Raw genomic sequence first — 26,827 nt, 5'->3', positions numbered from 1 at the left:
TCCTCAATTGCAGACTTAGTTGTGCTTTCATCACCCCAATCATCACTACCATATACAATAATTGGTCTTATCAGTTTGTCAAATAAAGACGATGCTTATAGCAGGTGGGTCGTCACCTGCGCACGCGCGGGAATTGAGTCCCAAGCGACGATAATACACACTAAAAAGGCAAAGGTTCATGGGTAGACGTTTGTTTGTAAACAATGACACGCTATGGCCACATAACGCATATACGTATTTATGACGTCACAGAAGCACTCCATCACTAGAGGGCGCAGTTGAAGTTTGTAAATTAAGGTCAACACAGTTGCCTGGCTATTTCAACAACTCCTCATCCTCCTTTGCATACTAATTTGTTCCATCAATGTCATGCACCTTCAAAACTACTTTGTAAGAAATACAAATTTCTCATAATCCAGGGATGTGATGAGCAGATTATGGCACTTGAAGTCAATTCAATTTTTAAACTACTGAGCATGTTATTGCACATATATGCAATGCATTTTGGGGGAGAAATTCTTGTTGTATATAATAGAAAACTTATCACACTAGAAACTCACAAATTAAATGTCAATGTTTTGAAATGATTCACATAACACGATTCTCACAATTTACGACTTTTCCAAGACATTTCAGTTTCTCATAAAATTGTACAGTGACCCAATTTTTTCCATTTCCATTTTAGTATTCTTAAGGCATTAATCTACCATAATGAGAGCATGGATTCTTAATCTTCAATTACTCTCACACTGCCTTAATAGTTTCAAATGAATTAGTAAACGATTTCAAGTTGGAGATTCTCAAAAGCACTCATTTTATCAATTTTTTAGGAAAAACTAAACTCCCATTCTGGCATCTGGCTATCATTTTCTTTCAGAACTTTAACAAGGCCATCAATGACATAGACTAAGCTTTTCATATGACCAACATGTGATGTACATGTGAAGTTTAAACTTGATTGTCCAGGCATATACGATATACAAGTCAGTGAAACTACATTTGTTTAAACAAGATGACCACCAGTCAGCCATTTTGGATTTGATGGTGACAAAAACTCATGTGCGATTATGATGTCTGATGTACAAGTTAAGTTTTAACTTGATCAATCTAGGCATACATATTGAATGTATGGATCAGAAACTACATTCTTTGAAACAAAATGGTCGAAAAATTAAATGATGTGCAAGTTTGAACAAAATCTGTCTAGGCATAACCGAGATCCAGTTCTGGAATGGTGAAAATGTGTGATTTTGATTCATTTTTGGCCATAAAATGGCTGCCAATCGGCCATCGTGAATTAGATCACGAAACAAATGCATGTACATATGTACGATATAATGTCTGATGTCGCGTGAACTTTGAACTTGATCAGCCCAAGCATGTGCAAGATATTGCTGTATACAGATGGACAGACGAAAAATCGAAAAACTCAATCAAAAAGATCTCAACAGGAATAGTGAAATGGACGAAAACATAGGATTTCACAAAATTGTTCCTTTCGTAATTGTTTCATTTACAGGGGAAACCACAATAGTTATATAGAAACACTTGAAAAGGAAACCAACTATTTGTGGCTTTTGTATCAAGGGAGATGCTCATTTCAAATGTGTTTGTTGATCTTGTTTTACAGTAAAATACCATAATCCCAGAACTATACTACCAGCATAGAAAAGAACAAACCATACATTTCACATTGCAGCTTTTTATTTCAAAATAGTATTGACTGGAAATTTGCAATAAAATTTTAATATAAAAATATAGGGCGTATGCGCACAGTAAGCAGTAATAAATAGATACATATTATCACTTTGTACAGAATTCCACTCACAACTCAGTTTCTTTTGTAAACAACCCATAAATTCATTTTCTGTGTTGAGGGCGCTGTTTTTCAACAAAGCGAGGCAGAGAACCCTAACCTTAAGATCACTGATCCAGTATCATAATCATTGAGCGAGCTAATTAGTTGCAGAATTGATTTTTTTCTTCATGTAATTGATTATTAATTCAAGGTGTGTAACATTTCTTAGAGATTAGCGCTGCCTTTCTTTGTCTGCCGTTACATAAAGTTTTATTAAAAGGCAGTACGGCAATAAAGGTGAAGGATTCATATAAATGTAAATGACGCTACAGGTTCTTAATATTTTGCCGCATGCTAACAAAATGAGGTGTAAGATAAAATGATAGCTTTTTTTCTATACTTTCTTCTAAAAATGACAGAACATTTGAGCCTCATGTTAGTGCACAAATACAGAGCAGCCCCAGCACAGAAAATGAAAATATTCTAAAACATTTTTCATTTTTAGTCATTTTGACTTAAATATACACTTTTATACACCAGTTTCTCCGAAAGAGACCCTTTCTTGATATTATATTAATAGCTGTAATAATAACCACATATGGCTACTTAATTAAATAAACATGAACAAATTTCTATAAGCTTTTCTGGTTTTTACTACAAAACCACTCATAAAAAAAATGTCTAAAAACATTAAATTATTTTCAAATAAACATTAAAATAACAAAGAAAAAAAGCAGAGGTTTGTGGGATAAGGTGTTACATATTAAACAATTCATTTTTCTTATATATATAACAATAATAGAATCCTATTTTTAAATTTCTAAAAATCTTCACATAATTTCTTTCACCACAGAATGCAAGAATTCAAAATGTTGAAACTTTTTGGGCTCAATTTCTATTCAGAAGTAACTCTTAAATGCTGGTTGGTGTTTTTAAGGTTAGGTGGGGTTGTTGATTTTATTTCAGATAAATTTGTTCATTCATAGCCTAACGACAAAGTCCAGTAGATCAATTTTTTAATTTCTACAGGAACCAATCAGATTGAACCAAAGTTGAAGTAACAGGTTTCTAAAAATTCAACATTCTGAAAACTGACATTAAACAGCCAGAATGCCCAAATATGAACAACTCATTTGCATATAATCAGCATATTTGAGAAACTGCCTTTTTGGAAGAAAAGCTTAGTCTCTTGCAGCATTTAGTTTGTGCATTTTAGATTTTTGTGCATTATTCTAGTATGCAAATAAGCCACCATATTTGGTGTTTGCATTATTCTGGTATGCAAATAAGCCACCATATTTGGTGTTTTTCTGGACTTTACTAAGGTGAGATTCTAAATATCAAATTCATTCCTTTGTACACACTAAAACAGTAAATGCCAATGACATGTAATAGAAAGACTATGGTAGAGTAGAACACAGCCCAATTCTACAATGTATCCCAGTATGTAATTCTGCCAACTTCTGGGGTCTGTCTGCCTTTAAAAAACTACAATTTTGAGGTAAATCTGTAAATGACATTATTTTGGGGTGATTTTACCCCAAACTGTAGTAATTCAAGCTCACTATTCAGACAAAAATTCTGCTGTATGTATTTGCATATGAAGCCCTTCCAAAATAGTTCTAACCGCCCCCCCCCCCCTTTGAGGTAATGGTAAATTACCAGATATTTAAGCTGCCCTCCCTTCCAAAGAAATGGTTGAGTCAAGAATAGCAAAGGATCAATCTTGGCTCATAGAAAGCTATTATTTGAAATGCCTGAATGAGGCCAGCTCTGTTGTAGCATCTGGCTGCGTTCCAAAGGACAAAAAGTTCTAGTACGTTTCTCATCACAAATATCTTGCATCTCATCCCTAATTATAGTAGCATGATCCATCACGCTCTAACCATGTGACATTACGCATTAGAACATTCCATTATGCATTAAGGGATACTGGGTAAATTGTGAGGGGAGGTATTTCAGTAAAATTGAAATCTAGGTCACGTTACTCACTCGCATCAGAATAGGTCTCCAATGCCCAAAATAATTTAGCACACACTTTTTCAGAATTTTTTACAACTTTAGATATTATTTTTTTAAAAGAAATTGTGATAGATTTCTGGCAAGATCTGTAACTTAAAGAGTGCAATGATTTTTAGGTATATGTCTCGAAAGATAGTCTCTTATCGGTGGATATATTTGCTTCATCTTTGAAAGTCTTCACTACCTTAAATTTCATATTCATTAATATATTGCCACGGTAACAGGATAATTAGAATCAGCTGCTAAAAATTAGGTGAAAACAAATATTAAATTGGTTATAATCATGAACATGATAAAACACTGATTGTTGAGAAATGAAATTATTATTTTTTTCAGACGGGAACTGTTCACTCCTATGATTGTAATGGTATGCCCGATAATAACCAAATATGATGTCATAATTATGCTCCTTAATTTTGTAATTAGTCTCTAGTATTTTTTGTGGGATTAATTCGTTGAACCAGACGAGCACTCGGCCAAAAATGAATATCCACCTTCCGTCTCTATCCCATCGTTATTTGCATAAGAGTCAACTGGTTGCACTGGGAGTGGTTTCCGCGTCCGAACAGGACTGTCTTCTGGTGTTGGTGGCAGCGGTTTATGAATACGTGGTTTCAAGTCCCTACGTATTGATGGAGGTGTTGATTTTTCATGGTGTGATGATTGCGTGTGTCTCGATAACAATGGAGATGCTCCCGCATTCTGGTTGGCTACTTTCCTCTCGTGCGACCTCTGCATTTTGGCAAGTTTTATATGTTCTGTAGCCCTGAGAAAACTAGTAATGTAGTCAGAAGACACATAAATATCGTCCTTGGCAAACTTTTCACGGTAAAATTCCAACTGCAGTTCCTCTGCTGTCAAATCCAAATCACTTGCCGTTGAAGGAGTGAGGATGTGACCCTTTTCAGGACTAACATGAAAACTGCTCTCTAAGCTGAGCCTCCGGAAAGCCTCCGTAATCGGAGCAACCTTTTCGTCACTGTCTGTGTATAAGGGATTGGCATATCCCATTTTACCCCTTTCGGATTCCGATAATTTTCGAACAAAAGCAGCTGGGATGAACCCCATTTGCCGTTTCTCATTATATGCATACCACCAACGGTTTGATTCCTTATGAAGCAATGTCAATATTTCACCTTTACCAAAAGGTAACATTTGTAAATCGTCCGTTTCAAAGTCTTGGATTGTAACAACTTCACGTTCATCAGCATACAGTGGTATATAGTTATGGTTCTTTTTAGAGTCCGATTTGGCAGTAAGTGACACACTAGTTTTAACCGGTGTTGTTCTCTTTAAAGACTCCCCAAGTTTTAATCCTGAAAAATAAAAAAAAATGTTTAAGTTATCATGAACAGGATATGTACGCATAATTTGAAGGAGAAAAGAAGAGAATCATCAGTCAAGGCTTTCCAGTTTAAAGCGATATAACATCCCTAGTGTTTCACCGTGTCATGTTCAATATGGTACATAAAATACATTGTTTCCGTGACAACTGTGGCACTTCAAGATCATTCCTCTTTATTACAAGGAAGCATGTGCATGTCACTTGTATCCACTTCCAAAATACATTATAAAATACTTTTCAGAAGATAAAACTGGTAGTCCTGGCAACAGCTCCTAGTTACATCTGCATCTTTTGGTAACAAACGAAATCAAATATATCACACATGTTCATTTGTATGCATTACACAAGCTGACCGAGTAAAACGACTAACTTGAATATTACTAGTAAAACCACAGAAGACAGCTGTTCAGAATTTTCATTGTCACAAAGAGGACAGTTTGGAGCCATCATCTCTGGACTTATATTTAATGAAAACCACACACACACACATCTCATTTTCATCTTCAATTAGGTATTTTGATGTTGGGTGGAAAACAGATGTGTGGTTTGCAATCCAATACTGTCAAACATTCTCCAATTAAAAATACCCATGATGAATCAAGTAACCATGCTTTCAGCCTCACTCAACCATTTTCAACTATCAATTCTCTGACAAAAAAACTCCCTTATTTGTAAATGCTTTTCCCTTATTTGGCATTGAAATTGTATTTCTCAGAATATTTGCTAATTAGATAACTTGACATTAATATTTTCATAATTATTAAAAGATTTTAAAGAAAGACATTCAAGTATTAGTAAATTATCTAAATTTAAAAATGTTAAAACAAAAACAATTTTTGTTATTGTATTTCACAGTTGATTCCATTTTACAGTGGTGAATTCAAACTGATGGACATCACACATTCCTTTTTCCTGCTGTTTTTTCACTAGAATCTGGGAGAGGCAGGAAGAGCTGTATCCTTGGAGGCTGTCATAGTCTAAGGATTTCCTTAGTGGTCACAGAGATAACACCACAAGGTTATAAATCATAGTAGAGATTGACATTGACATAACAGCAAATAAAACACCATGAAACAAAATGTGTAAGTTTAGTTCTGTTAAAGGAAATATTTAGTTTTCACTGGCCGATTAAAGTTCACCTTTCACCCGATTCTCAGTCAAACATGATAAGACTATTTATCTTTTGCATATTTCTATAATTTTAAAAAAGAGTCCGATATAATTATCAGCTTAAACAGCCATTCTTATAATTAAGGAAGATTTATATCTATAATAATATACGACTCTTTCATCTAATGTCACCGAGCAAAAAATTGAATTTCACCATGGAAACCACTGTCTGGTGACCAAAATTAAAAAAAAAAAATTTTTTTTTCTGAAAGACTAATGGTATTATTAAATCCACAATAATGAAAGACTATGACTTAATCTTCAATTTAACCTGAATCTCTATATTAAAACTTGGTTTATGCTAGTTCAGAAGACTTGAAAATTAAAATGTTCATGTCATAAGAAGCAAGCGTCAAAATCTTGTAAAATTTCAATGATCATCGGCATCATATATACACAACTCTTAGGTTTGCTTGATAAAATCCTCTGAATAAACTGTATATTTTTATTGATACCATTTTTTTAACAGGCATTTCAAAAAGATAAAATTGAACCATTTTTAATTTATTCTTACTTTCTATAAAATAGTTTGCTTTAGTGAACTGGAAATATGTGGGTGTATGTACATTAACTCAAGATTGATTTATCAAATCAAGGTTTTAACATTTCACACTTTATCTCATATACATAGCAGTGAAAAATTGTAATCTCTGGGGCAATTAATTTTTTACAGCAAAAATATAATTCCAAGTATAAAAGTACTGTAAAATGCTTAATGTTTGACGGCAATCAAGATAATAAAACTCTGTAATAGTGTGACTAGCAAATATTTATAATGAGACAATATGATATTAATCCAATTATTATTACAAATTTGTAAAAAAAGAAATAATCTATCTAATAACGCAGAAGATGAAACATATTTGATTGAAACCCCTCCTCCTCCCTCTAAATGAAAGTGACAATGACATATAGGACATCAGGGAGTGCTGATGTATTATCTATACTGAGACACATCTGAGGTTAATTGACCGCTTCATCCGGTGTACCCACTCCCAAGAATCCAATTACTTTGCTTATCATTAAAACGCAATGTTAATGTAATTTTAAATTTAACAGTCTGATTGAAAGTGCCATTTCCTGTTGATGAACACCATCTTGTTTCTAGCCATATCATGTAATGAGGTGACCACCATCATGTTTCTAGCCATATCATGTAATGAGGTGACCACCATCATGTTTCTAGCCATATCATGTAATGAGGTGACCATCACCTTGTTCTAGCCATATCATATAATGAGGTGACCATCATCATGTTTCTAGCCATATCATGTAATGAGGTGACCACCATCTTGTTTTTAGCCATATCATGTAATGAGGTGACCACCATCATGTTTCTAGCCATATCATGCAATGAGGTGACCATCATCTTGTTTCTAGCCATATCATGTAATGAGGTGACCACCATCATGTTTCTAGCCATATCATGCAATGAGGTGACCACCATCTTGTTTCTAGCCATATCATGTAATGAGGTGACCACCATCATCATGTTTCAAGCCATATCATATAATGAGGTGACCACCATCATGTTTCTAGCCATATCATGCAATGAGGTGACCATCATCATGTTTCTAGCCATATCATGTAATGAGGTGACCACCACCATGTTTCTAGCCGTATCATGTAATGAGGTGACCATCATCATGTTTCTAGCCATATCATGTAATGAGGTGACCACCATCATCATGTTTCTAGCCGTATCATGTAATGAGGTGACCACCACCATGTTTCTAGCCGTATCATGTAATGAGGTGACCACCATCATGTTTCTAGCCATATCATGTAATGAGGTGACCACCATCATGTTTCTAGCCATATCATGTAATGACGTGACCACCATCATGTTTCTAGCCATATCATTGAGGTGACCACCACCATCATGTTTCTAGCCGTATCATGTAATGAGGTGACCACATGTTTCTAGCCATATCATGTAATGAGGTGACCATCATCATGTTTCCAGCCATATCATGTAATGAGGTGACCACCATCATGTTTCTAGCCATATCATGTAATGAGGTGACCATCATCATGTTTCTAGCCATATCATGTAATGAGGTGACCACCATCATGTTTCTAGCCATATCATGTAATGAGGTGACCACCACCATGTTTCTAGCCGTATCATGTAATGAGGTGACCATCATCATGTTTCTAGCCATATCATGTAATGAGGTAACCATCATCATGTTTCTAGCCATATCATGTAATGAGGTGACCACCACCATCATGTTTCTAGCCATATCATGTAATGAGGTGACCACCATCATGTTTCTAGCCATATCATGTAATGAGGTGACCACCATCATCATGTTTCTAGCCATATCATGTAATGAGGTGACCACCATCATATTTCTAGCCATATCATTGAGGTGACCACCACCACCATCATGTTTCTAGCCGTATCATGTAATGAGGTGACCACATGTTTCTAGCCATATCATGTAATGAGGTGACCACCATCATCATGTTTCTAGCCATATCATGTAATGAGGTGACCACATCATGTTTCTAGCCATATCATGTAATGAGGTGACCATCATCATGTTTCTAGCCATATCATGTAATGAGGTGACCACCACCATCATGTTTCTAGCCATATCATGTAATGAGGTGACCACCACCATGTTTCTAGCCATATCATGTAATGAGGTGACCATCATCATGTTTCTAGCCATATCATGTAATGAGGTGACCACCACCATCATGTTTCTAGCCATATCATGTAATGAGGTGACCACCATCATGTTTCTAGCCATATCATGTAATGAGGTGACCACCACCATCATGTTTCTAGCCATATCATGTAATGAGGTGACCACCATCATGTTTCTAGCCATATCATGTAATGAGGTGACCACCACCATCATGTTTCTAGCCATATCATGTAATGAGGTGACCACCACCATCATGTTTCTAGCCATATCATGTAATGAGGTGACCACCACCATCATGTTTCTAGCCGTATCATGTAATGAGGTGACCATCACCATCATGTTTCTAGCCATATCATGTAATGAGGTGACCACCACCATGTTTCTACTCATATCATGTAATGAGGTGACCATCATCATGTTTCTAGCCATATCCTGTAATGAGGTGACCATCATTATGTGTCGCTTTCAGAGAAAAAATAACTAGAAATTTGTTTTTCTCTTGGCCTAATGAGTTGTGCAAGAATTCAATTTATTTTTGGTCACATAAACAAAAAAAAGCTGTACAACTTTAACTTCCTACCAATATTTTTTATATATTTCCAATAATTTATTTTGTTAATATTGGATAAAATGGACATAATTTACTATTGGTTACAAGTCCTAATAAAAAATTTTGAAAAAAATAAATATGTGAGTTTATTTTGTGAAAGGTAAGTTTCCGCTTTAAAGAATTAATGAAGCTGAATGGGTTCTACCAAATAAGACTGATTTCTATTTTGTTCAAAGCAGACTGACTGACTGACTTTTGTTGAGCTCATTTAATTTACTCTTCGTTACAACAAAATGGCTCATTTTAATGAACTGGAAATATGTGGGTGTATCTTAACTCAAGATCTTTCTATCTATCCAACTAAGGGTTAGGGTCTTTTCCTCATTTAACAGTGAAGTCTTTCAGATAACAGGCAATAGCACAGAGCTGTGAATGAACGAAACACGTTTTAACACTCATCAGCCAAATGGCTTCTCTATAAAATCCAAGTGTGTGGGCGTGACAGATATCCGGCTTGCATGACGTCTTTTTAATGTTTCTTTTTTAATTTTGAACATTTTCGAACTTATCTGTCTAGTAACTGAGCGAAACCAACAGAAAATGGTCTAAGCTTTTTGATTAATTGAATCCATCCATTTTTTTCCTAGTTATGAATTAACTATTTTTTTTAGCATTAATTAATTTTGTTTTTAATATTACTTTACATCCCCACCAATGTATAATTCTATTTTTGAAGTCAAGTTCAAGCCAATCTCTTCTCAAATACCCAAAATTTGACTGTTAAGTCATGATACTTGGTCATCTGACATCGTTTTACTTTTCTGTATAAATAAATAAATTACAAAGGCTATTGTTACCATTGTAAATGGGGTAGGAATGGGTAACTGTACTTAGACAATGACTGCTACCATGAAAGGTGTTAAATACTTTTTCCACACTCAGTTTTAAAAAAATTATGTTTTCTTACTGATTTTGACAGAGCAATTGCCACCATGTTATACTTAAAAATTTTCTATGAATTATGAAATTTTACTGTAAAGCAGTTTGCAGTGGAAAAGAAAATGTTTGCTACATCACAGCTGAAACTATGAAAATCAGTTTTTTTTTGCTTCTCAAAATCAGTGTTACAGTGTAGCAGCTGTAGTAATATTAAAAAAAATCACTTCATGTGATGAAAGTCAGGAAATTAATTTCAAAGAATTAATGAATTCATAAATAATTATATATTATTTTATAACATATCTGATTTAACATTTAACCTTTACCAAATTACAAAGCTGGGTATCAAAACTATGTAGACATTTTAACAAACACTCAGTTGAGCTAAAAATAAATAAAAGTATTAACCATATCCGACCACCCAAGATGTTTTAAATTAAAACCCGACTCTAGTATCTGTTTGTATTCAGTTTCTAGTGTTTATTTTTAAAAATATGAAATATACTCATTGAAGTCCTGCTTTAATCAAAGTATGACAAAATAAATCAATAACTTAAATGTACCATATAGAACATAATTATGTTGAAAATAATGTTCATTGCCGGTAATAGCATAAATGTACCATATAGAACATAATTATGTTGAAAATAATGTCATTACCGGTAATAGCATAAATGTACCATATAGAACATAATTATGTTGAAAATAATGTTCATTACCGGTAATAGCATAAATGTACCATATAGAACATAATTATGTTGAAAATAATGTCATTACCGGTAATAGCATAAATGTACCATATAGAACATAATTATGTTGAAAATAATGTTCATTGCCGGTAATAGCATAAATGTACCATATAGAACATAATTATGTTGAAAATAATGTCATTACCGGTAATAGCATAAATGTACCATATAGAACATAATTATGTTGAAAATAATGTTCATTGCCGGTAATAGCATAAATGTACCATATAGAACATAATTATGTTGAAAATAATGTCATTACCGGTAATAGCATAAATGTACCATATAAAACATAATTATGTTGAAAATAATGTTCATTACCGGTAATAGCATAAATGTACCATATAGAACATAATTATGTTGAAAATAATGTCATTACCGGTAATAGCATAAATGTACCATATAGAACATAATTATGTTGAAAATAATTTATAGCACAAATACAATACATAGAGAACATAACTATGTTGAACATAATGTTCATTTCTAGCACAAATACATTACATATATAACATAATTATGTTGAATATAATATTCATGTATAACACATACTACGTAAAGGACATATTTAATAAATTATGTTTGACACAAAGTACATAATTATGTTGAACTTTCATTTACAACACAAATACATCATGTACAGAACATAATTATGTTGAACATAACACACACATTAAAAAGAGAAAGACATTATTACCTGATGAGTCCAAAGGATTGAGTGTATAACAATTAAGTAAATGATTTAAGTCCCTGGCTTGAATATCCTGTCCCCGGTCTTGACTACTGTCCCTTTTCACATAAAACATTGATTCCAAAGTCTCTATTAGATAATGATTCACATGTTCTCCTGTACAGACTGATATCACAAAACGGCCTGAAAACAAGAAAATGACATGTAACTCTTAATATTATATGAATGCTTGAAATATAATTTTAATAAAAAATTCCTTAAAGTGATTAAAACTGAAAGAAATAATTGACTATTTATTTAAAAGGCCATTACGGTTTTCAGATCTGGGCAATCACCTCCATGCATTTTGAGCATTATCTTGGTCACATAAATTCTTTCATTTATTTTGATGATGAATATTACGTCATTTTATGACAGGATTTGAGAAACTCAATTGGGATAACAGCTACACATGCCAGTTTAAATAACTTTGTGCGTTTTTATGCACTTAAGAAATGCTTTAGTGACACACTATTACAAAACAGATTCAAAGTCATCGTTGAAAACCTCAGGAATAGATTACTCACATTTTAGAGTTTCTCAAGATTAAAGATTATTTTAGGATATTCAAGACTCCCATTGAACCCTGGGTAATAATTGTTACTCTAGTTTAAACCTCTTTAAAAATATACATCCAAATCTAATAAAGTCTTATTATTAAAATACAATGTGTTGCCACCATATTTTGTTGACAATCACTGCTAATATTTTACTGAGAATTTTTTAGGTCAATATTTAATATTGTAGTGTTAATATTTGTTGGGAAAACTTGTACAAAATGTAAATTCAGAAATAACGATCAAAGTTTATGGGACAGTTTGAAATGAAAAATGTTTGAAAGATATTTGAGTACAAAACAGGGTGTTATGTAAAAAACATCTGCCAATCTGGAAGTCTTAATAACCTAAAACTTAAAAGCCAACATAAAATATGCAATTAAAATAAATTGCAGCCCACTCAACGGAATGATGGTAAATGAGCCAGCAGCACCATAATAAGCAAAGTGCCCATATTGATAAACTTTATGTGACATGACCCAGAAAAAAAAGAGCCATTATAGAGTGGGCCAATTTCTTTTGCGGGTGGGGGGGGGGGGAGACTCGGTTACAATTAATGTAAAATGAAAGTCCTCAGATCATCAGATACAGGGCTTCTAGGGAGTAAATATTAAATAATAATAAATAATAAACTAAATAATGTCATGTTGATTTTTTTGTTTCCCATTTATTCTTCCCTCTAAAGAAATAATGGTTCATCCCTGAAATGACAGTGATAGTATGTATAAATATAACAAAATATTAGATAACAGCTTTTTATATACTTTAATATATCTTCTGTACTTGTGTGAGGTAATTGTCATAACCAGGAACTAAAATGTTAGCGAAAGGACATCATCTTCATTGGCCTCTCTTCTATTTTATAGTGACCTTGAGGCTAACCAGCAAGAATTCAAAGCATAGCCAATTAATTAGCCATTCCATGTGTTCATGTTCTGTTAACAGCCAACGGGTGTTTGCTTCTAAATTGGAAATGTTTACATAGATTTTGACTGGAACATCAAACATTAGAGCCTAATACAAGTCATAAAGGAGAAGAACAACAAACTTTATGCCCACCCACCCACCATTGGAGACTGACAGGATACATCCTGTTATTAAAAGTCATTTACAGGCAAAATATGGCTTCAGGATGAAGTTTTGAAAATCGAAGGAAAAGCAATTCTAATTTTGGGATGTTGAGAAGGAATTCTAATGTTGGGATGTTGAGAAGGAATTCTAATGTTGGGATGTTGAGAAGGAATTCTAATGTTGGGATGTTGAAAAGGAATTCTAATGTTGGGATGTTGAGAAGGAATTCTAATGTTGGGATGTTGAGAAGGAATTTAATGTTGGGATGTTGAGAAGGAATTTAATGTTGGGATGTTGAGAAGGAATTCTAATGTTGGGATGTTGAGAAGGAATTTAATGTTGGGATGTTGAGAAGGAATTCTAATGTTGGGATGTTGAGAAGGAATTCTAAAGTTTGGATGTTGAGAAGCAATTCTAATGTTGGGATGTTGAGAAGCAATTCTAATGTTGGGATGTTGAGAGGCAATTCTAATGTTGGGATGTTGAGAAGCAATTCTAATGTTGGGATGTTGAGAAGCAATTCTAATGTTGGGATGTTGAGAAGCAGTTCTAATGTTGGGATGTTGAGAAGCAATTCTAATGTTGGGATGTTGAGAAGCAATTCTAATGTTGGGATGTTGAGAAGCAGTTCTAATGTTGGGATGTTGAGAAGCAATTCTAATGTTGGGATGTTGAGAAGCAATTCTAATGTTGGGATGTTGAGAAGCAATTCTAATGTTGGGATGTTGAGAGGGAATTCTAATGTTGGGATGTTGAGAAGCAATTCTAATGTTGGGATGTTGAGAAGCAGTTCTAATGTTGGGATGTTGAGAAGCAATTCTAATGTTGGGATGTTGAGAAGCAATTCTAATGTTGGGATGTTGAGAAGCAATTATAATGTTGGGATGTTGAGAAGCAATTCTAATGTTGGGATGTTGAGAAGGAATTCTAATGTTGGGATGTTGAGAAGGAGTTCTAATGTTGGGATGTTGAGAAGCAGTTCTAATGTTGGGATGTTGAGAAGCAATTCTAATGTTGGGATGTTGAGAAGGAATTCTAAAGTTTGGATGTTGAGAAGCAATTCTAATGTTGGGATGTTGAGAAGCAATTCTAATGTTGGGATGTTGAGAAGCAATTCTAATGTTGGGATGTTGAGAAGGAATTCTAAAGTTGGGATGTTGAGAAGGAATTCTAATGTTGGGATGTTGAGAAGCAATTCTAAAGTTTGGATGTTGAGAAGGAATTCTAATGTTGGGATGTTGAGAAGCAATTCTAACGATGGGATGTTGAGGAGCAATTCTAATGTTGGGATGTTGACAATATAATATAATACCAGTATTTCTGAGGGAATTACATACATTTTTTGTGAGAATTAAAAATTACCTAATGTTGGGCTGAGAATCAAATATAGAAAGTGTTTTTGAGAATAGAGATTTCATTAAATCAATTAGTGTTTTTGAGAATAGAGATTTCATATAATCAAAACTAATAGTGGGAGTCAATTTATGATTCCATTTTCCAAATTAATTCTAATATGAGGCATTCTTATCTTTATACTGATGTTAATAGATATATTAATTAGCAACCCAGCTGGAGAGAAGAAGGTAAACACATTTCTGACACTTTGGGTGGGAAAAGCAAAAATTGTGTATATAATTTCCTTCCTCAAAACCAATTAAATCTTGACTGTCAATTCACTCTATTGAATTTGAAATCCAAAATTATTTAAAGAAGTTGCAGAAATAATGTTTTGACACAAAACTGACCTCCACGATTGCTGCTTTGCCGAACTAAGTAAAGACCAGGCTTGGAATTCGGTGACTTAAGCAACAAATCTTCGGCAGCTTCCCTCGCAAGTAGACCATGAAACCACAGCGGTGCCTCTTGCGTTGATTTGGACGAGAGATGGTGTGTGGGAGCCTCATGATGCTTCTCATATTGTCTATTCATGGCAATACTGAAACAAAAACAAAAACACAAAACAAAAATGAAGCGAAACTGAAAACTCCTGAGAAACCTGTAACGAAACAAACCAGTGAAGGCAAACAGGTGAAGGAAATCTCTCAAAATAAACAAATTCCAGAAGAAAAAGGTTTGTGTCGCACCACAAAAACATGTCTGCAAGCAGCGAGTGTAATGAGATATCTAAGATGAACAGATGTATAATATACAGAGGTATGTATCCACTGCCGCCACTATACGTTTGGCATTCCATAACTCTAGTTATAGAATGGATGTCATAGCGCTAAGACTATAGCAAAGAGGCCCAACAACCGTAAACCAAAACCATCTACAAATTCCAGCTAAAGACACTGACTTGCGTCAGTAATGAAATCAGATGGCTACTCATTTTTCTCCCAAATTTCATCAATGTTTCTAAATTGTTTCATTATTTTTCTTACTTTTAAAGTTTGTTATCTTTTATTATAAAATTTTGGAATGAAAGATTTTTGCATTCTTTTGAAGACTGTATTTAATTATTATTTATCTGACTATGTAAACTGCCTAATACTTCATAACAAACGGAGAATATGATTTGTTTTAAACTGATATGAAAAAAAAAGTTTAGACAGGTTCTTGGATTACACGGAGTACAGTTTACAGTGGGTTCAGTTTAGACAGGTTACTGGTTTACAAGTGTTCGGTTTAGAAAGGTTCACACAGGGTTCAGTTTAGACAGGTTTATAGTTAAGACAGGGTTCAATTTAGACAGGTTTCTAGTTCAGACAGGTTTGTAGTTTAGACAGGTTTGTAGTTTAGACAGGGTTCAGTTCAGACAGGGTTGTAGTTCACACAAGGTTCAATTTAGACAGGTTTCTAGTTTAGACAGGTTTCTAGTTTAGACAGGTTTCTAGTTCAGACAGGTTTCTAGTTCAGACAGGTTTCTAGTTTAGACAGGGTTCAGTTCAGACAGGTTTCTAGTTTTTACAGGTTGCTAGTTTAGACAGGGTTCAGTTCAGACAGGTTAGTAGTTTAGACAGGTTTCTAGTTTAGACAGGGTTCAGTTCAGACAGGTTTGTAGTTTAGACTGGGTTCAGTTTACACATATTACTGGTTTACAAAGGTTCAGTTTCGACAGGTTCACACAGGGTTCAGTTTCGACAGGTTCACACAGGGTTCAGTTTAGACAGGTTCACACAGGGTTCTAGTTTAGACAGGTTTCTAGTATAGACAGGTTTCTAAGTTTAGACGAGTTTCTAAGTTTAGACAAGTTTCTAGTTTACAAAGAAGTCAGTTTAGACAGGTTTGTAGTTTACAAAGGGTTCAGTTTAGACAGGTTTCTAGTTTAGACAGGTTTGTAGTTTACATAGGGTTCAGTTTAGACAGGTTTCTAGTTTAAACAAGTTTCAAGTTTAGACAGGGTTCAGTTTAGACAGGTTTCTAGTTTACACAGGGTTCAGTTTAGACAGGTTTCTAGTTTAGACATGGTTCAGTTTAGACAGGTTTCTAGTTTAGACATGGTTCAGTTTAGACAGGTTTCTAGTTTAGATAGGGTTCAGTTTAGACAAGTTTCTAGTTTACACAGGGTTCAGTTTAGACAGGTTTCTAGTTTAGACATGGTTCAGTTTAGACAGGTTTCTAGTTTAGACATGGTTCAGTTTAGACAGGTTTCTAGTTTAGATAGGGTTCAGTTTAGACAAGTTTCTAGTTTACACATGGTTCAGTTTAGACAAGTTTCTAGTTTACACATGGTTCAGTTTAGACAGGTTTCTAGTTTAGACATGGTTCAGTTTAGACAGGTTTCTAGTTTAGACATGGTTCAGTTTAGACAGGTTTCTAGTTTAGATAGGGTTCAGTTTAGACAAGTTTCTAGTTTACACATGGTTCAGTTCAGACAGGTTTCTAGTTTAGACATGGTTCAGTTTAGACAGGTTTCTAGTTTACACATGGTTCAGTTTAGACAGGTTTCTAGTTTAGATAGGGTTCAGTTTAGACAGGTTTCTAGTTTACACATGGTTCAGTTTAGACAGGTTTCTAGTTTAGATAGGGTTCAGTTTAGACAGGTTTCTGGATTACACAAGATTCAGTTTAGACAAGATTCAGTTTAGACAAGTTTCTAGTTTACACATGGTTCAGTTTAGTCAGGTTTCTAGTTTAGACATGGTTCAGTTTAGACAGGTTTCTAGTTTAGACATGGTTCAGTTTAGACAGGTTTCTAGTTTAGATAGGGTTCAGTTTAGACAAGTTTCTAGTTTACACATGGTTCAGTTTAGACAGGTTTCTAGTTTAGACATGGTTCAGTTTAGACAGGTTTCTAGTTTAGACATGGTTCAGTTTAGACAGGTTTCTAGTTTAGATAGGGTTCAGTTTAGACAAGTTTCTAGTTTACACATGGTTCAGTTTAGACAGGTTTCTAGTTTAGACATGGTTCAGTTTAGACAGGTTTCTAGTTTAGACATGGTTCAGTTTAGACAGGTTTCTAGTTTAGACATGGTTCAGTTTAGACAGGTTTCTAGTTTAGATAGGGTTCAGTTTAGACAGGTTTCTAGTTTACACATGGTTCAGTTTAGACAGGTTTCTAGTTTAGATAGGGTTCAGTTTAGACAGGTTTCTGGATTACACAAGATTCAGTTTAGACAAGATTCAGTTTAGACAAGTTTCTAGTTTACACATGGTTCAGTTTAGTCAGGTTTCTAGTTTAGACAGGTTTCTAGTTTAGACATGGTTCAGTTTAGACAGGTTTCTAGTTTAGATAGGGTTTAGTTTAGATAGGGTTCAGTTTAGATAGGGTTCAGTTTAGACAGGTTTCTGGATTACACAAGATCCAGTTTAGCCAAGTTTCTAGTTTACACATGGTTCAGTTTAGTCAGGTTTCTAGTTTAGACAGGGTTCAGTTTAGACAGGTTTCTAGTTTACACATGGTTCAGTTTAGACAGGTTTCTAGTTTAGAGAGGGTTCAGTTTAGAGAGGGTTCAGTTTAGATAGGGTTCAGTTTAGACAGGTTTCTAGTTTACACAGGGTTCAGAATAGGTTTCTGGTTTATACAGGTTTCATTTTAGACAGATTCCTGGTCTATACAAGTTTTTATTTTAGACATGATACTGATTTACAGACTCATTGACTTTATGTGAATTCTCCTGTTTAGTTACAATTTTATCAATTGTAAACATAACACGAATTGGTGACTTGTTTACATCCTGGCTCATTATCAACACTGCATGCTCTCAAAATATTCATGAAGCTTGATGACGTGCTTTCCAATACTTCCGAAGAAACACAAATACTATAAATACAACTGGCAAAGACTCACATACCAGCATTAGAGACTTGGTAAATGAAAGAACCGCTTCAATCTACACCGTATTGAATATGACGTCTGACTAAAATGTTCGTCTTCTAAAGTTACACCGCAAACATATTTCTGGCTGGACAACTATGTATGACAGCATGCCAGTGCCTTCAGCTGTGTAACTTATAAACGGATGTTTTGCTAGCCCTGTAAGAGTTATGAACTCGGTGGGTTTTGCCATTCCAAATAAATCCACTTTTATTTTGCATTCCAGCAACCAGTTATTTATTGAGGAAATCAATGTTGATATCTAAATTATTTATATAGAATTTCATGACACAGCAAGGGTGGTTAGGCCCTATCCACGTTAAGTTCAATCATTCCATCCATCCCCAACTCCAAGGTTCCATGATATCGTGGCATAGTTATAGCCATACCACACATCGATTTTGATTTTACTTGAAACTTGCTGGGCAGTCAGCATCCATGCATTTTGAAAACTGCAAAAACCACACATTGCTCAGTGACATCCCCAAGTTGAGCAGTGACAACCCCAAGTTGCACAGTGACATCCCCAAGTTGCACAGTGAAATCACCAAGTTGCGCAGTGACAACCCCAAGTTGCGCAGTGACAACCCCAAGTTGCACAGTGACATCACCAAGTTGCGCAGTGAGATCACCAAGTTGCGCAGTGAGATCACCAAGTTGCGCAGTGAGATCACCAAGTTGTGCAATGACATCACCAAGTTGCGCAGTGACATCACCAAGTTGCGCAGTGACATCACCAAGTTGCGCAGTGACATCACCAAGTTGCGCAGTGACATCACCAAGTTGCGCAGTGACATCACCAAGTTGCGCAGTGACATCACCAAGTTGCGCAGTGACATCAAGTTGTGCAGTGACATCAAGTTGCGCAGTGACATCAAGTTGCGCAGTGACATCACCAAGTTGCACAGTGACATCACCAAGTTGCACAGTGACATCACCAAGTTGCACAGTGACATCACCAAGTTGCTCAGTGACATCACCAAATTGTGCAGTGAGATCACCAAGTTGCACAGTGAGATCACCAAGTTGCGCAGTGATATCACCAAGTTGCGCAGTGACATCACCAAATTGCGCAGCGACATCACCAAATTGCGCAGTGACATCACCAAATTGCGCAGTGACATCACCAAATTGCGCAGTGACATCACCAAATTGCGCAGTGACATCACCAAATTGAGCAATGACACCATCAAACTGCGCAATGACACCACCAAATTGCGCAGTGACACCACCAAATTGCGCAGTGACACCACCAAATTGCGCAGTGACACCACCAAATTGCGCAGTGACACCACCAAATTGCGCAGTGACACCACCAAATTGCGCAGTGACACCACCAAATTGTGCAGTGACACCACCAAATTGCGCAGTGACACCACCAAATTGCGCAGTGACACCACCAAATTGCGCAGTGACACCACCAAATTGCGCAGTGACATCACCAAATAGTGCAGTGACATCACCAAATAGTGCAGTGACATCACCAAATTGTGCAGTGACATCACCAAAACATCACCAAATAGTGCAGTGACATCACCAAAACATCACCAAATAGTGCAGTGACATCACCAAAACATCACCAAATAGTGCAGTGACATCATCAAATTGCGTAGTGACATCACCAAAACATCACCAAATAGTGCAGTGACATCACCAAATTGCACAGTGACATCACCAAAACATCACCAAATTGCACAGTGACATCATCAAATAGTGCAGTGACATCATCAAATAGTGCAGTGACATCACCAAATTGCGCAGTGACATCACCAAATTTTTATACATGTTACAGTCAAGCACTGTCATTCAAATTTATTTTCTTGGAAAATTAAATTTGTTGAGTGTGAAAGGATAGCAATTTGTTCCTATTCTTATGCAAAATATATCTACAGATGCTGAATGTGGAAGGGACGGTGTTGTGGTATTATTATTTTTATCAGGACCCTCCTTATCGATTTAGGTTTGGTTCCAATATTCCAACTCTCCCACAAAAAATATTAATTTTGAAACATAAACATAAATTTTGAAAGAACAAAATATTTAATATATATTTTTACAAGAAAGCTTCATAAAATCATTCAAATATACATACCTCTTGCCAGTTTAAAATAAGTGATTCTTTCCTGCTAAAATTCTGGGGCAATATTTTGCACATTTTCCAAGATTAATTCTGAGCGAAATGAACTTAGTTTCAAATCGATACAATTGTGTCCTTATTTTGTGAAGAGAAATAACAGCTGGAGTTCAAATGATTAAGTGGCAACAAAATTCTCTCAAAACATAGTAATTTTTGTTCTTTAAAAAAAATAATTATATGGAATCTAAAATTCACAAATTCACTTTTTTTACTTTTAGAATGCCAGTCTATTGTCACCACCTTTCACATTCTATAAAACCTCCATAATTTTCAAATTTTTTAAAAGAATTTTGATAAAGGTTATTAGCAAATGGAAAATTCTGTTTATTTGGTTAAAAAATTAACAATAAACCACCAAAATCACGAAGGGAAACGATGGAGATTGAAAGGTTAAATAACTGAACCTATAGATGGATAAGATAATTATGTAATGTATTTATACACAAGTACTATTTTCAAAATATCTATTGTTGAGATAGAGTTCACAAACTTAAATTTTAAATCATTTCTGATTTATTTAAAAAAAAAATTAAAAATTGGGGAAAAAAAAGTAGCGGAGCACACAAAAATTACACAAAAGTTAGACTCGCAATAAAATTATTATAATGTAAAAAATGACAGGTGTATATCATTTATAATACAAGCTTAATACTTATGATTGAAAAAAAAACATTATTTGCAAAAATACACCTTTTTTAAAGAAGATAAATCAAATTTATCATGAAAATTATAACATTATTCAGAGAATTTGCTGAAAAAAAATGCAAGAATAAATCATGAATGAATTACATACAAACTATAAATATATTGGAATAACATTTGTTGAGCAGTAAATAGATGATGTTCTTACCACACTTGTGACAACGGGGATGCAAATTTGGGTGTACGTAACACCACCATTTTAAAATAAATCAAACATAAGTGCCGTACTGAAGGTGAATACGAAATCCAGCTGCCCAACGATGACAGTGAAGTGAGAGAGACAGTCAGTCAGTCAAATGAATGATCTTTCATGTTATGGGGTGAGTTTCATTCAGCAGTATATCTCTGTTCTGATTGGCTGATGAGCCTAGCCAAGCATGGAGCTATTTCCTCTTCATGCTGACATCATTACATCCGGTATGCCTTTTATTTAAAAATGTCCAGGGTCAGGCCAATAAGTTTCTTGGGAATACGAGAAATAAGCAAAGGAAAACATCTTGGAGATCAACCAAAGCAGAGGTAATGTAAAATAAGTTGGATTAAGTTTAGGTAACCTATGGCAACAAAGATGGCCCCTAATCTGCTCTTGGTAGTTTTTTTCAACAATGAGGATATGTTGTCAATTTCAATTTATTAAAAAAAAAACGCTAAAACCATTCAAATGGATTTAAAATTGTTACATAACATGGTTAGTGTACACTAACAAAAAAAACATGAGAAAAAAAAATGAGTGAAAAAACGATGACTGAAATAAATCAGTTAAGTCGACCTATTTAAAGCCATGTCTACTCTTTCCTTATTCACTGCAAACAAAATTCATCTGTTTTTATATGAACCTGTTTAGTTCAAGTAGAGCAACAATTACAGTCTAAATAACTAATTCCATAAGGTTTCATGATAACAAAAATGATAACAAACCTAACCCATGTACTTCACCTCTTTGACTGACTTAGGTTTTAGTCCTGTGACCTCATTTAATAAATTACTACTGGCCAGTTGTTATCTCACTTATAAACAAGTTAAAACTAAACTCAAACAAAATACTGTGAAATACTTTATTTTTGCTGGAATTAATTTTCGCTGAAAAGACTTTTTGGGTGTTTTATATGGAATTTATTTTGACTGATTTTTTACGAGTTGAATGTTAAATATAGGAACAAAGGTATATTCGCTGGATTTTATTTTCACTGAATCAATTCTTCAGCAAAAATAGTTAAAATTAATTCCAAGCGAAAATAAAGTATAATTCTTTAAAACATAATTATTTTCGCTACATACTAATAAAGTTTTTTAAAGTGTATACAATCAGACTGAGGCTTACACTGGCACCTGTTTTTAACTTAGATTGAAATTATAATCAATACAGGATGTTTATTTCCCTCAAGAGATCACAGAAAAGAGGGAAGCCAACATGCCATTTTCACAAAATTAAAATCAAACAGAATGTAAGTTTCCTTCTACTCAAAATATTTTCAGGAATGGCATATGTGTATTTACTCAGGACAGAGGGTGTGTTAGTTTAGAGTAGGAAAGATTACATTCTTGTTGTCATGGTAACCACTTGTATTCCAATATATGGAATTGGTTACAGGAAAGCATTGTTAAAAAAAAAGTTGCGTAATTTTGTCCTCATTTTAAATAATTGCATTTTAAATTTCACATAATGGTTTATTTAACAAACTTGTTGGTTTGAAAAGATTGCTGATTGATATTATAAGTATTATTTCCATGGGAACTGCAACTATGGCAACCACAAGAGTATATCACCTTGGTGATATTCAAGATTGGTTTTCTTTTCCTTAACATATCAATGTATTTCTTGCTAAGTAAACAACCATCACAGGTATTTATTACAGTTAATTTCTTCTTCACACAGGTAACCATGGGAATGGATTAATGCTATCAAAAATTCCCTGAACACACTCAAAATTTCCAGCCAGTCAGTTTTAGATATTTTACAAATTATTTTTTAACTCTTATCTATAAAGGTGGGAATAAAAATATATAAATGGAACTCAGTTAGGTAGGTGTTCAAAGTTTGTAATTTCAATATTTTGCGCATATACACTAGGTTTTATATTCACTACCGATAATTGGCTTAATATGAATAATAATATGAGTTCTATGGTAATTTTACTTTCTTTTTAACCTTGATTTAATTTAGCAGATTTGACTTATCAGCAAAAATAGAAAAATTAAACCGAGTGAATAATAAATGCATTTACAGTATTGAGTACACAAAGAAAGTTGTACAGATTGCAGCAAGTTTTGGTTTGGCATCAAATTTGAAATGACTATCTCCAGTTTTGGTTTCGCATCAAATTTGAAATGACTATCTCCAGTTTTGGTTTCGCATCAAATTTGAAATGACTATCTCCAGTTTTGGTTTCGCATCAAATTTGAAATGACTATCTCCAGTTTTGGTTTCGCATCAAATTTGAAATGACTATCTCCAGTTTTGGTTTCGCATCAAATTTGAAATGACTATCTCCAGTTTTGGTTTGGCATCAAATTTGAAATGACTATCTCCAGTTTTGGTTTCGCATCAAATTTGAAATGACTATCTCCAGTTTTGGTTTCGCATCAAATTTGAAATGACTATCTCCAGTTTTGGTTTCGCATCAAATTTGAAATGACTATCTCCAGTTTTGGTTTGGCATCAAATTTGAAATGACTATCTCCAGTTTTGGTTTGGCATCAAATTTGAAATGACTATCTCCAGTTTTGGTTTCGCATCAAATTTGAAATGACTATCTCCAGTTTTGGTTTCGCATCAAATTTGAAATGACTATCTCCAGTTTTGGTTTCGCATCAAATTTGAAATGACTATCTCCAGTTTTGGTTTCGCATCAAATTTGAAATGACTATCTCCAGTTTGCATGGGAAAGAGACTCAGCAGGGGCACTTAAAACAAGCAGACAGAAAGTCTCACTGTAAATACCAGTTAGAATAACAGTGCAATTAACTAAATAAATATCCATATCAACCATGTACAATTAAACAGTGTAGTATAAATTATTTATACTACAGTTAAAATAGTATAAATTCCATGCACACTTTCTGGAGGAAACATTTCATTAAGGTTGTAGCATTTCAAATTTTGACTATCCTGCACTTAAATCCATTTTATATGACACAGTGGTAGGATAAGGGTATACAACTTTGATATCTACTGTAAAAGGGTTAATTATTCACTGGGTTTTAATTTAGCTTATTTCGCTGACTGAAAAATGCGCTAAATTAAAACCCAGTGAATATGTAAAATTGAGCATAGAATACATTATCTAAATGAAAAAAACACGAATTTAAAACCCAATGAATATGCCTGAAATAGTGTATCAGTGAAATTTAAACCCAGTGAAAATTAGTCATTTTACAGTATGTAATATGATATTCAATGAAGATCCTATAATCACACAAGTTCCATGTGCTTATTTTAACCAATGACATCACAGAACACAATTATTTTCACCCTCTTCAACCATGTAGATTTTTTAGCAAATTTTCATATTTTATTGGCTTCTAAAATTCTGACAGATCACAGAAATGTGCTTTTTGGTTCTTGATCCATTAAGGCCCAAAAAAAATTGTGTGGTTCCTATAACTCATCCTAAGCTTTTTTTTTACTGCCCAACCCTGAACATTTTCTGGATTTAGTTGAGGAAATATCACAAAATGATTTTATTTGTGATGTTATAGAAATTAAAAACTTTGCAAAACTGGGAAATGTGAACAACTCCAAACACGATTCACAAAAATAGTTTTTATAAGCAAGAAAAAAAAAATGAAATAGTTGTAAGAAAGTAAAGAATGTATAAAAAATCTTTATCTGACTACTCTACTACAGGAATAACAAGGCCAGTAGCTGAGATTCATATGAAATTTAGGGAAATTTAAGTTGAATATTAAGTCCTTGCCTTCATCCAGTTCTAATTGATTCATGATCATAGCCAATTGTAATAATTCCAAAATTATGATGGCATCATCTGGTTAAAATACCAAATAAAGCAAATATTTAGTAACTTACTAGAAAAATACTGGGTAGCTCAACATTACAAGATTTATTTTGTAAAAATTATTGCAGTAGGAAGCTTTAAATACAATATTGTTTTGGTTACCAAGCTTCAAAATCCATAGACCACTGGAATGCTGTATAACCAGAAAATACAAGAGACATTTTATTAATGGTCTAATAGTTCTCTGGTATCTCTTATATGATTGTACATTGTATATCCATTGTTGGACGTAAGCACAGACGTTTTTAGGTATTCCGCAGTTTAAATTAGTTTGCGGAGAATCTACATAAACTTTACTGAGAAAGCCCCCCCCCAGTACTACAATGTGAAACAGGTGTAAAGTTATTTAATAGTTACTAGTAAGCAAAGTAGACATAGTGCCACAAGTTATGGGTAAAACAGGTCTAACGTTATTTAATAGTTAAACCAAGAAACCCGGTACTACAATGTAAAACAGGTGTAACGTTATTTAATAGTTAAACCAAGAAAACCAGAACTCCAATGTAAAACAGGTATAACGATATTTAATAGTTAAACCAAGAAAACCAGTACTACAATGTAAAACAGGTGTAACGCTATTTAATAGTTAAACCAAGAAAACCAGTACTACAATGTAAAACAGGTGTAACGTTATTTAATAGTTAAACCAATAAACCCGGTACTACAATGTAAAACAGGTGTAACGTTATTTAATAGTTAAACCAAGAAAACCAGTACTACAATGTAAAACAGGTGTAACGCTATTTAATAGTTAAACCAAGAAAACCAGTACTACAATGTAAAACAGGTGTAACGTTATTTAATAGTTAAACCAAGAAAACCAGTACTACAATGTAAAACAGGTATAACGATATTTAATAGTTAAACCAAGAAAACCAGTACTACAATGTAAAACAGGTGTAACGCTATTTAATAGTTAAACCAAGAAAACCAGTACTACAATGTAAAACAGATGTAACGTTATTTAATAGTTAAACCAAGAAAACCAGTACTACAATGTAAAACAGGTCTAACGTTATTTAATAGTTAAACCAAGAAAATCGGTACTACAATGTAAAACAGGTCTAACGTTATTTAATAGTTAAACCAAGAAAACCAGTACTACAATGTAAAACAGGTGTAAC

The 26,827-nt window shown here is 34.1% G+C and overlaps 1 protein-coding gene across 3 annotated transcripts in view; it reads right to left on the bottom strand.

Annotated features, from left to right (window-relative positions):
* Positions 1-1,686: 1,686 nt before the first annotated feature.
* The window catches only part of LOC100369652 (uncharacterized), a 67,096-nt gene continuing 41,955 nt past the window's right edge, over positions 1,687-26,827 (bottom strand). For 2 of the 3 annotated variants that reach the window (XM_085494942.1, XM_006813168.3), the window contains exons 2-4: positions 15,337-15,527; positions 11,931-12,107; positions 1,687-5,136 (exon numbers count right to left, since the gene is read on the bottom strand). In XM_085494942.1, the coding sequence (XP_085351068.1) occupies positions 4,268-5,136; positions 11,931-12,107; positions 15,337-15,520 (1,230 nt within the window). In that variant the 5' untranslated portion in view covers positions 15,521-15,527 and the 3' untranslated portion in view covers positions 1,687-4,267. Of the gene's footprint in view, positions 5,137-11,930; positions 12,108-15,336; positions 15,528-21,835; positions 21,948-26,827 lie in introns of those variants that run through there. The other variant, XM_085494941.1, reaches the window with a different exon arrangement.

This window comes from Saccoglossus kowalevskii, chromosome 21 (genome assembly GCF_978046115.1).
Source record: "Saccoglossus kowalevskii chromosome 21, keSacKowa6.1, whole genome shotgun sequence".
NCBI classification, from domain to species: domain Eukaryota; kingdom Metazoa; phylum Hemichordata; class Enteropneusta; family Harrimaniidae; genus Saccoglossus; species Saccoglossus kowalevskii.
The sequence above is the reverse complement of the archived record's forward strand: the minus strand, read 5'-3'. Positions and strand labels throughout refer to the sequence as shown.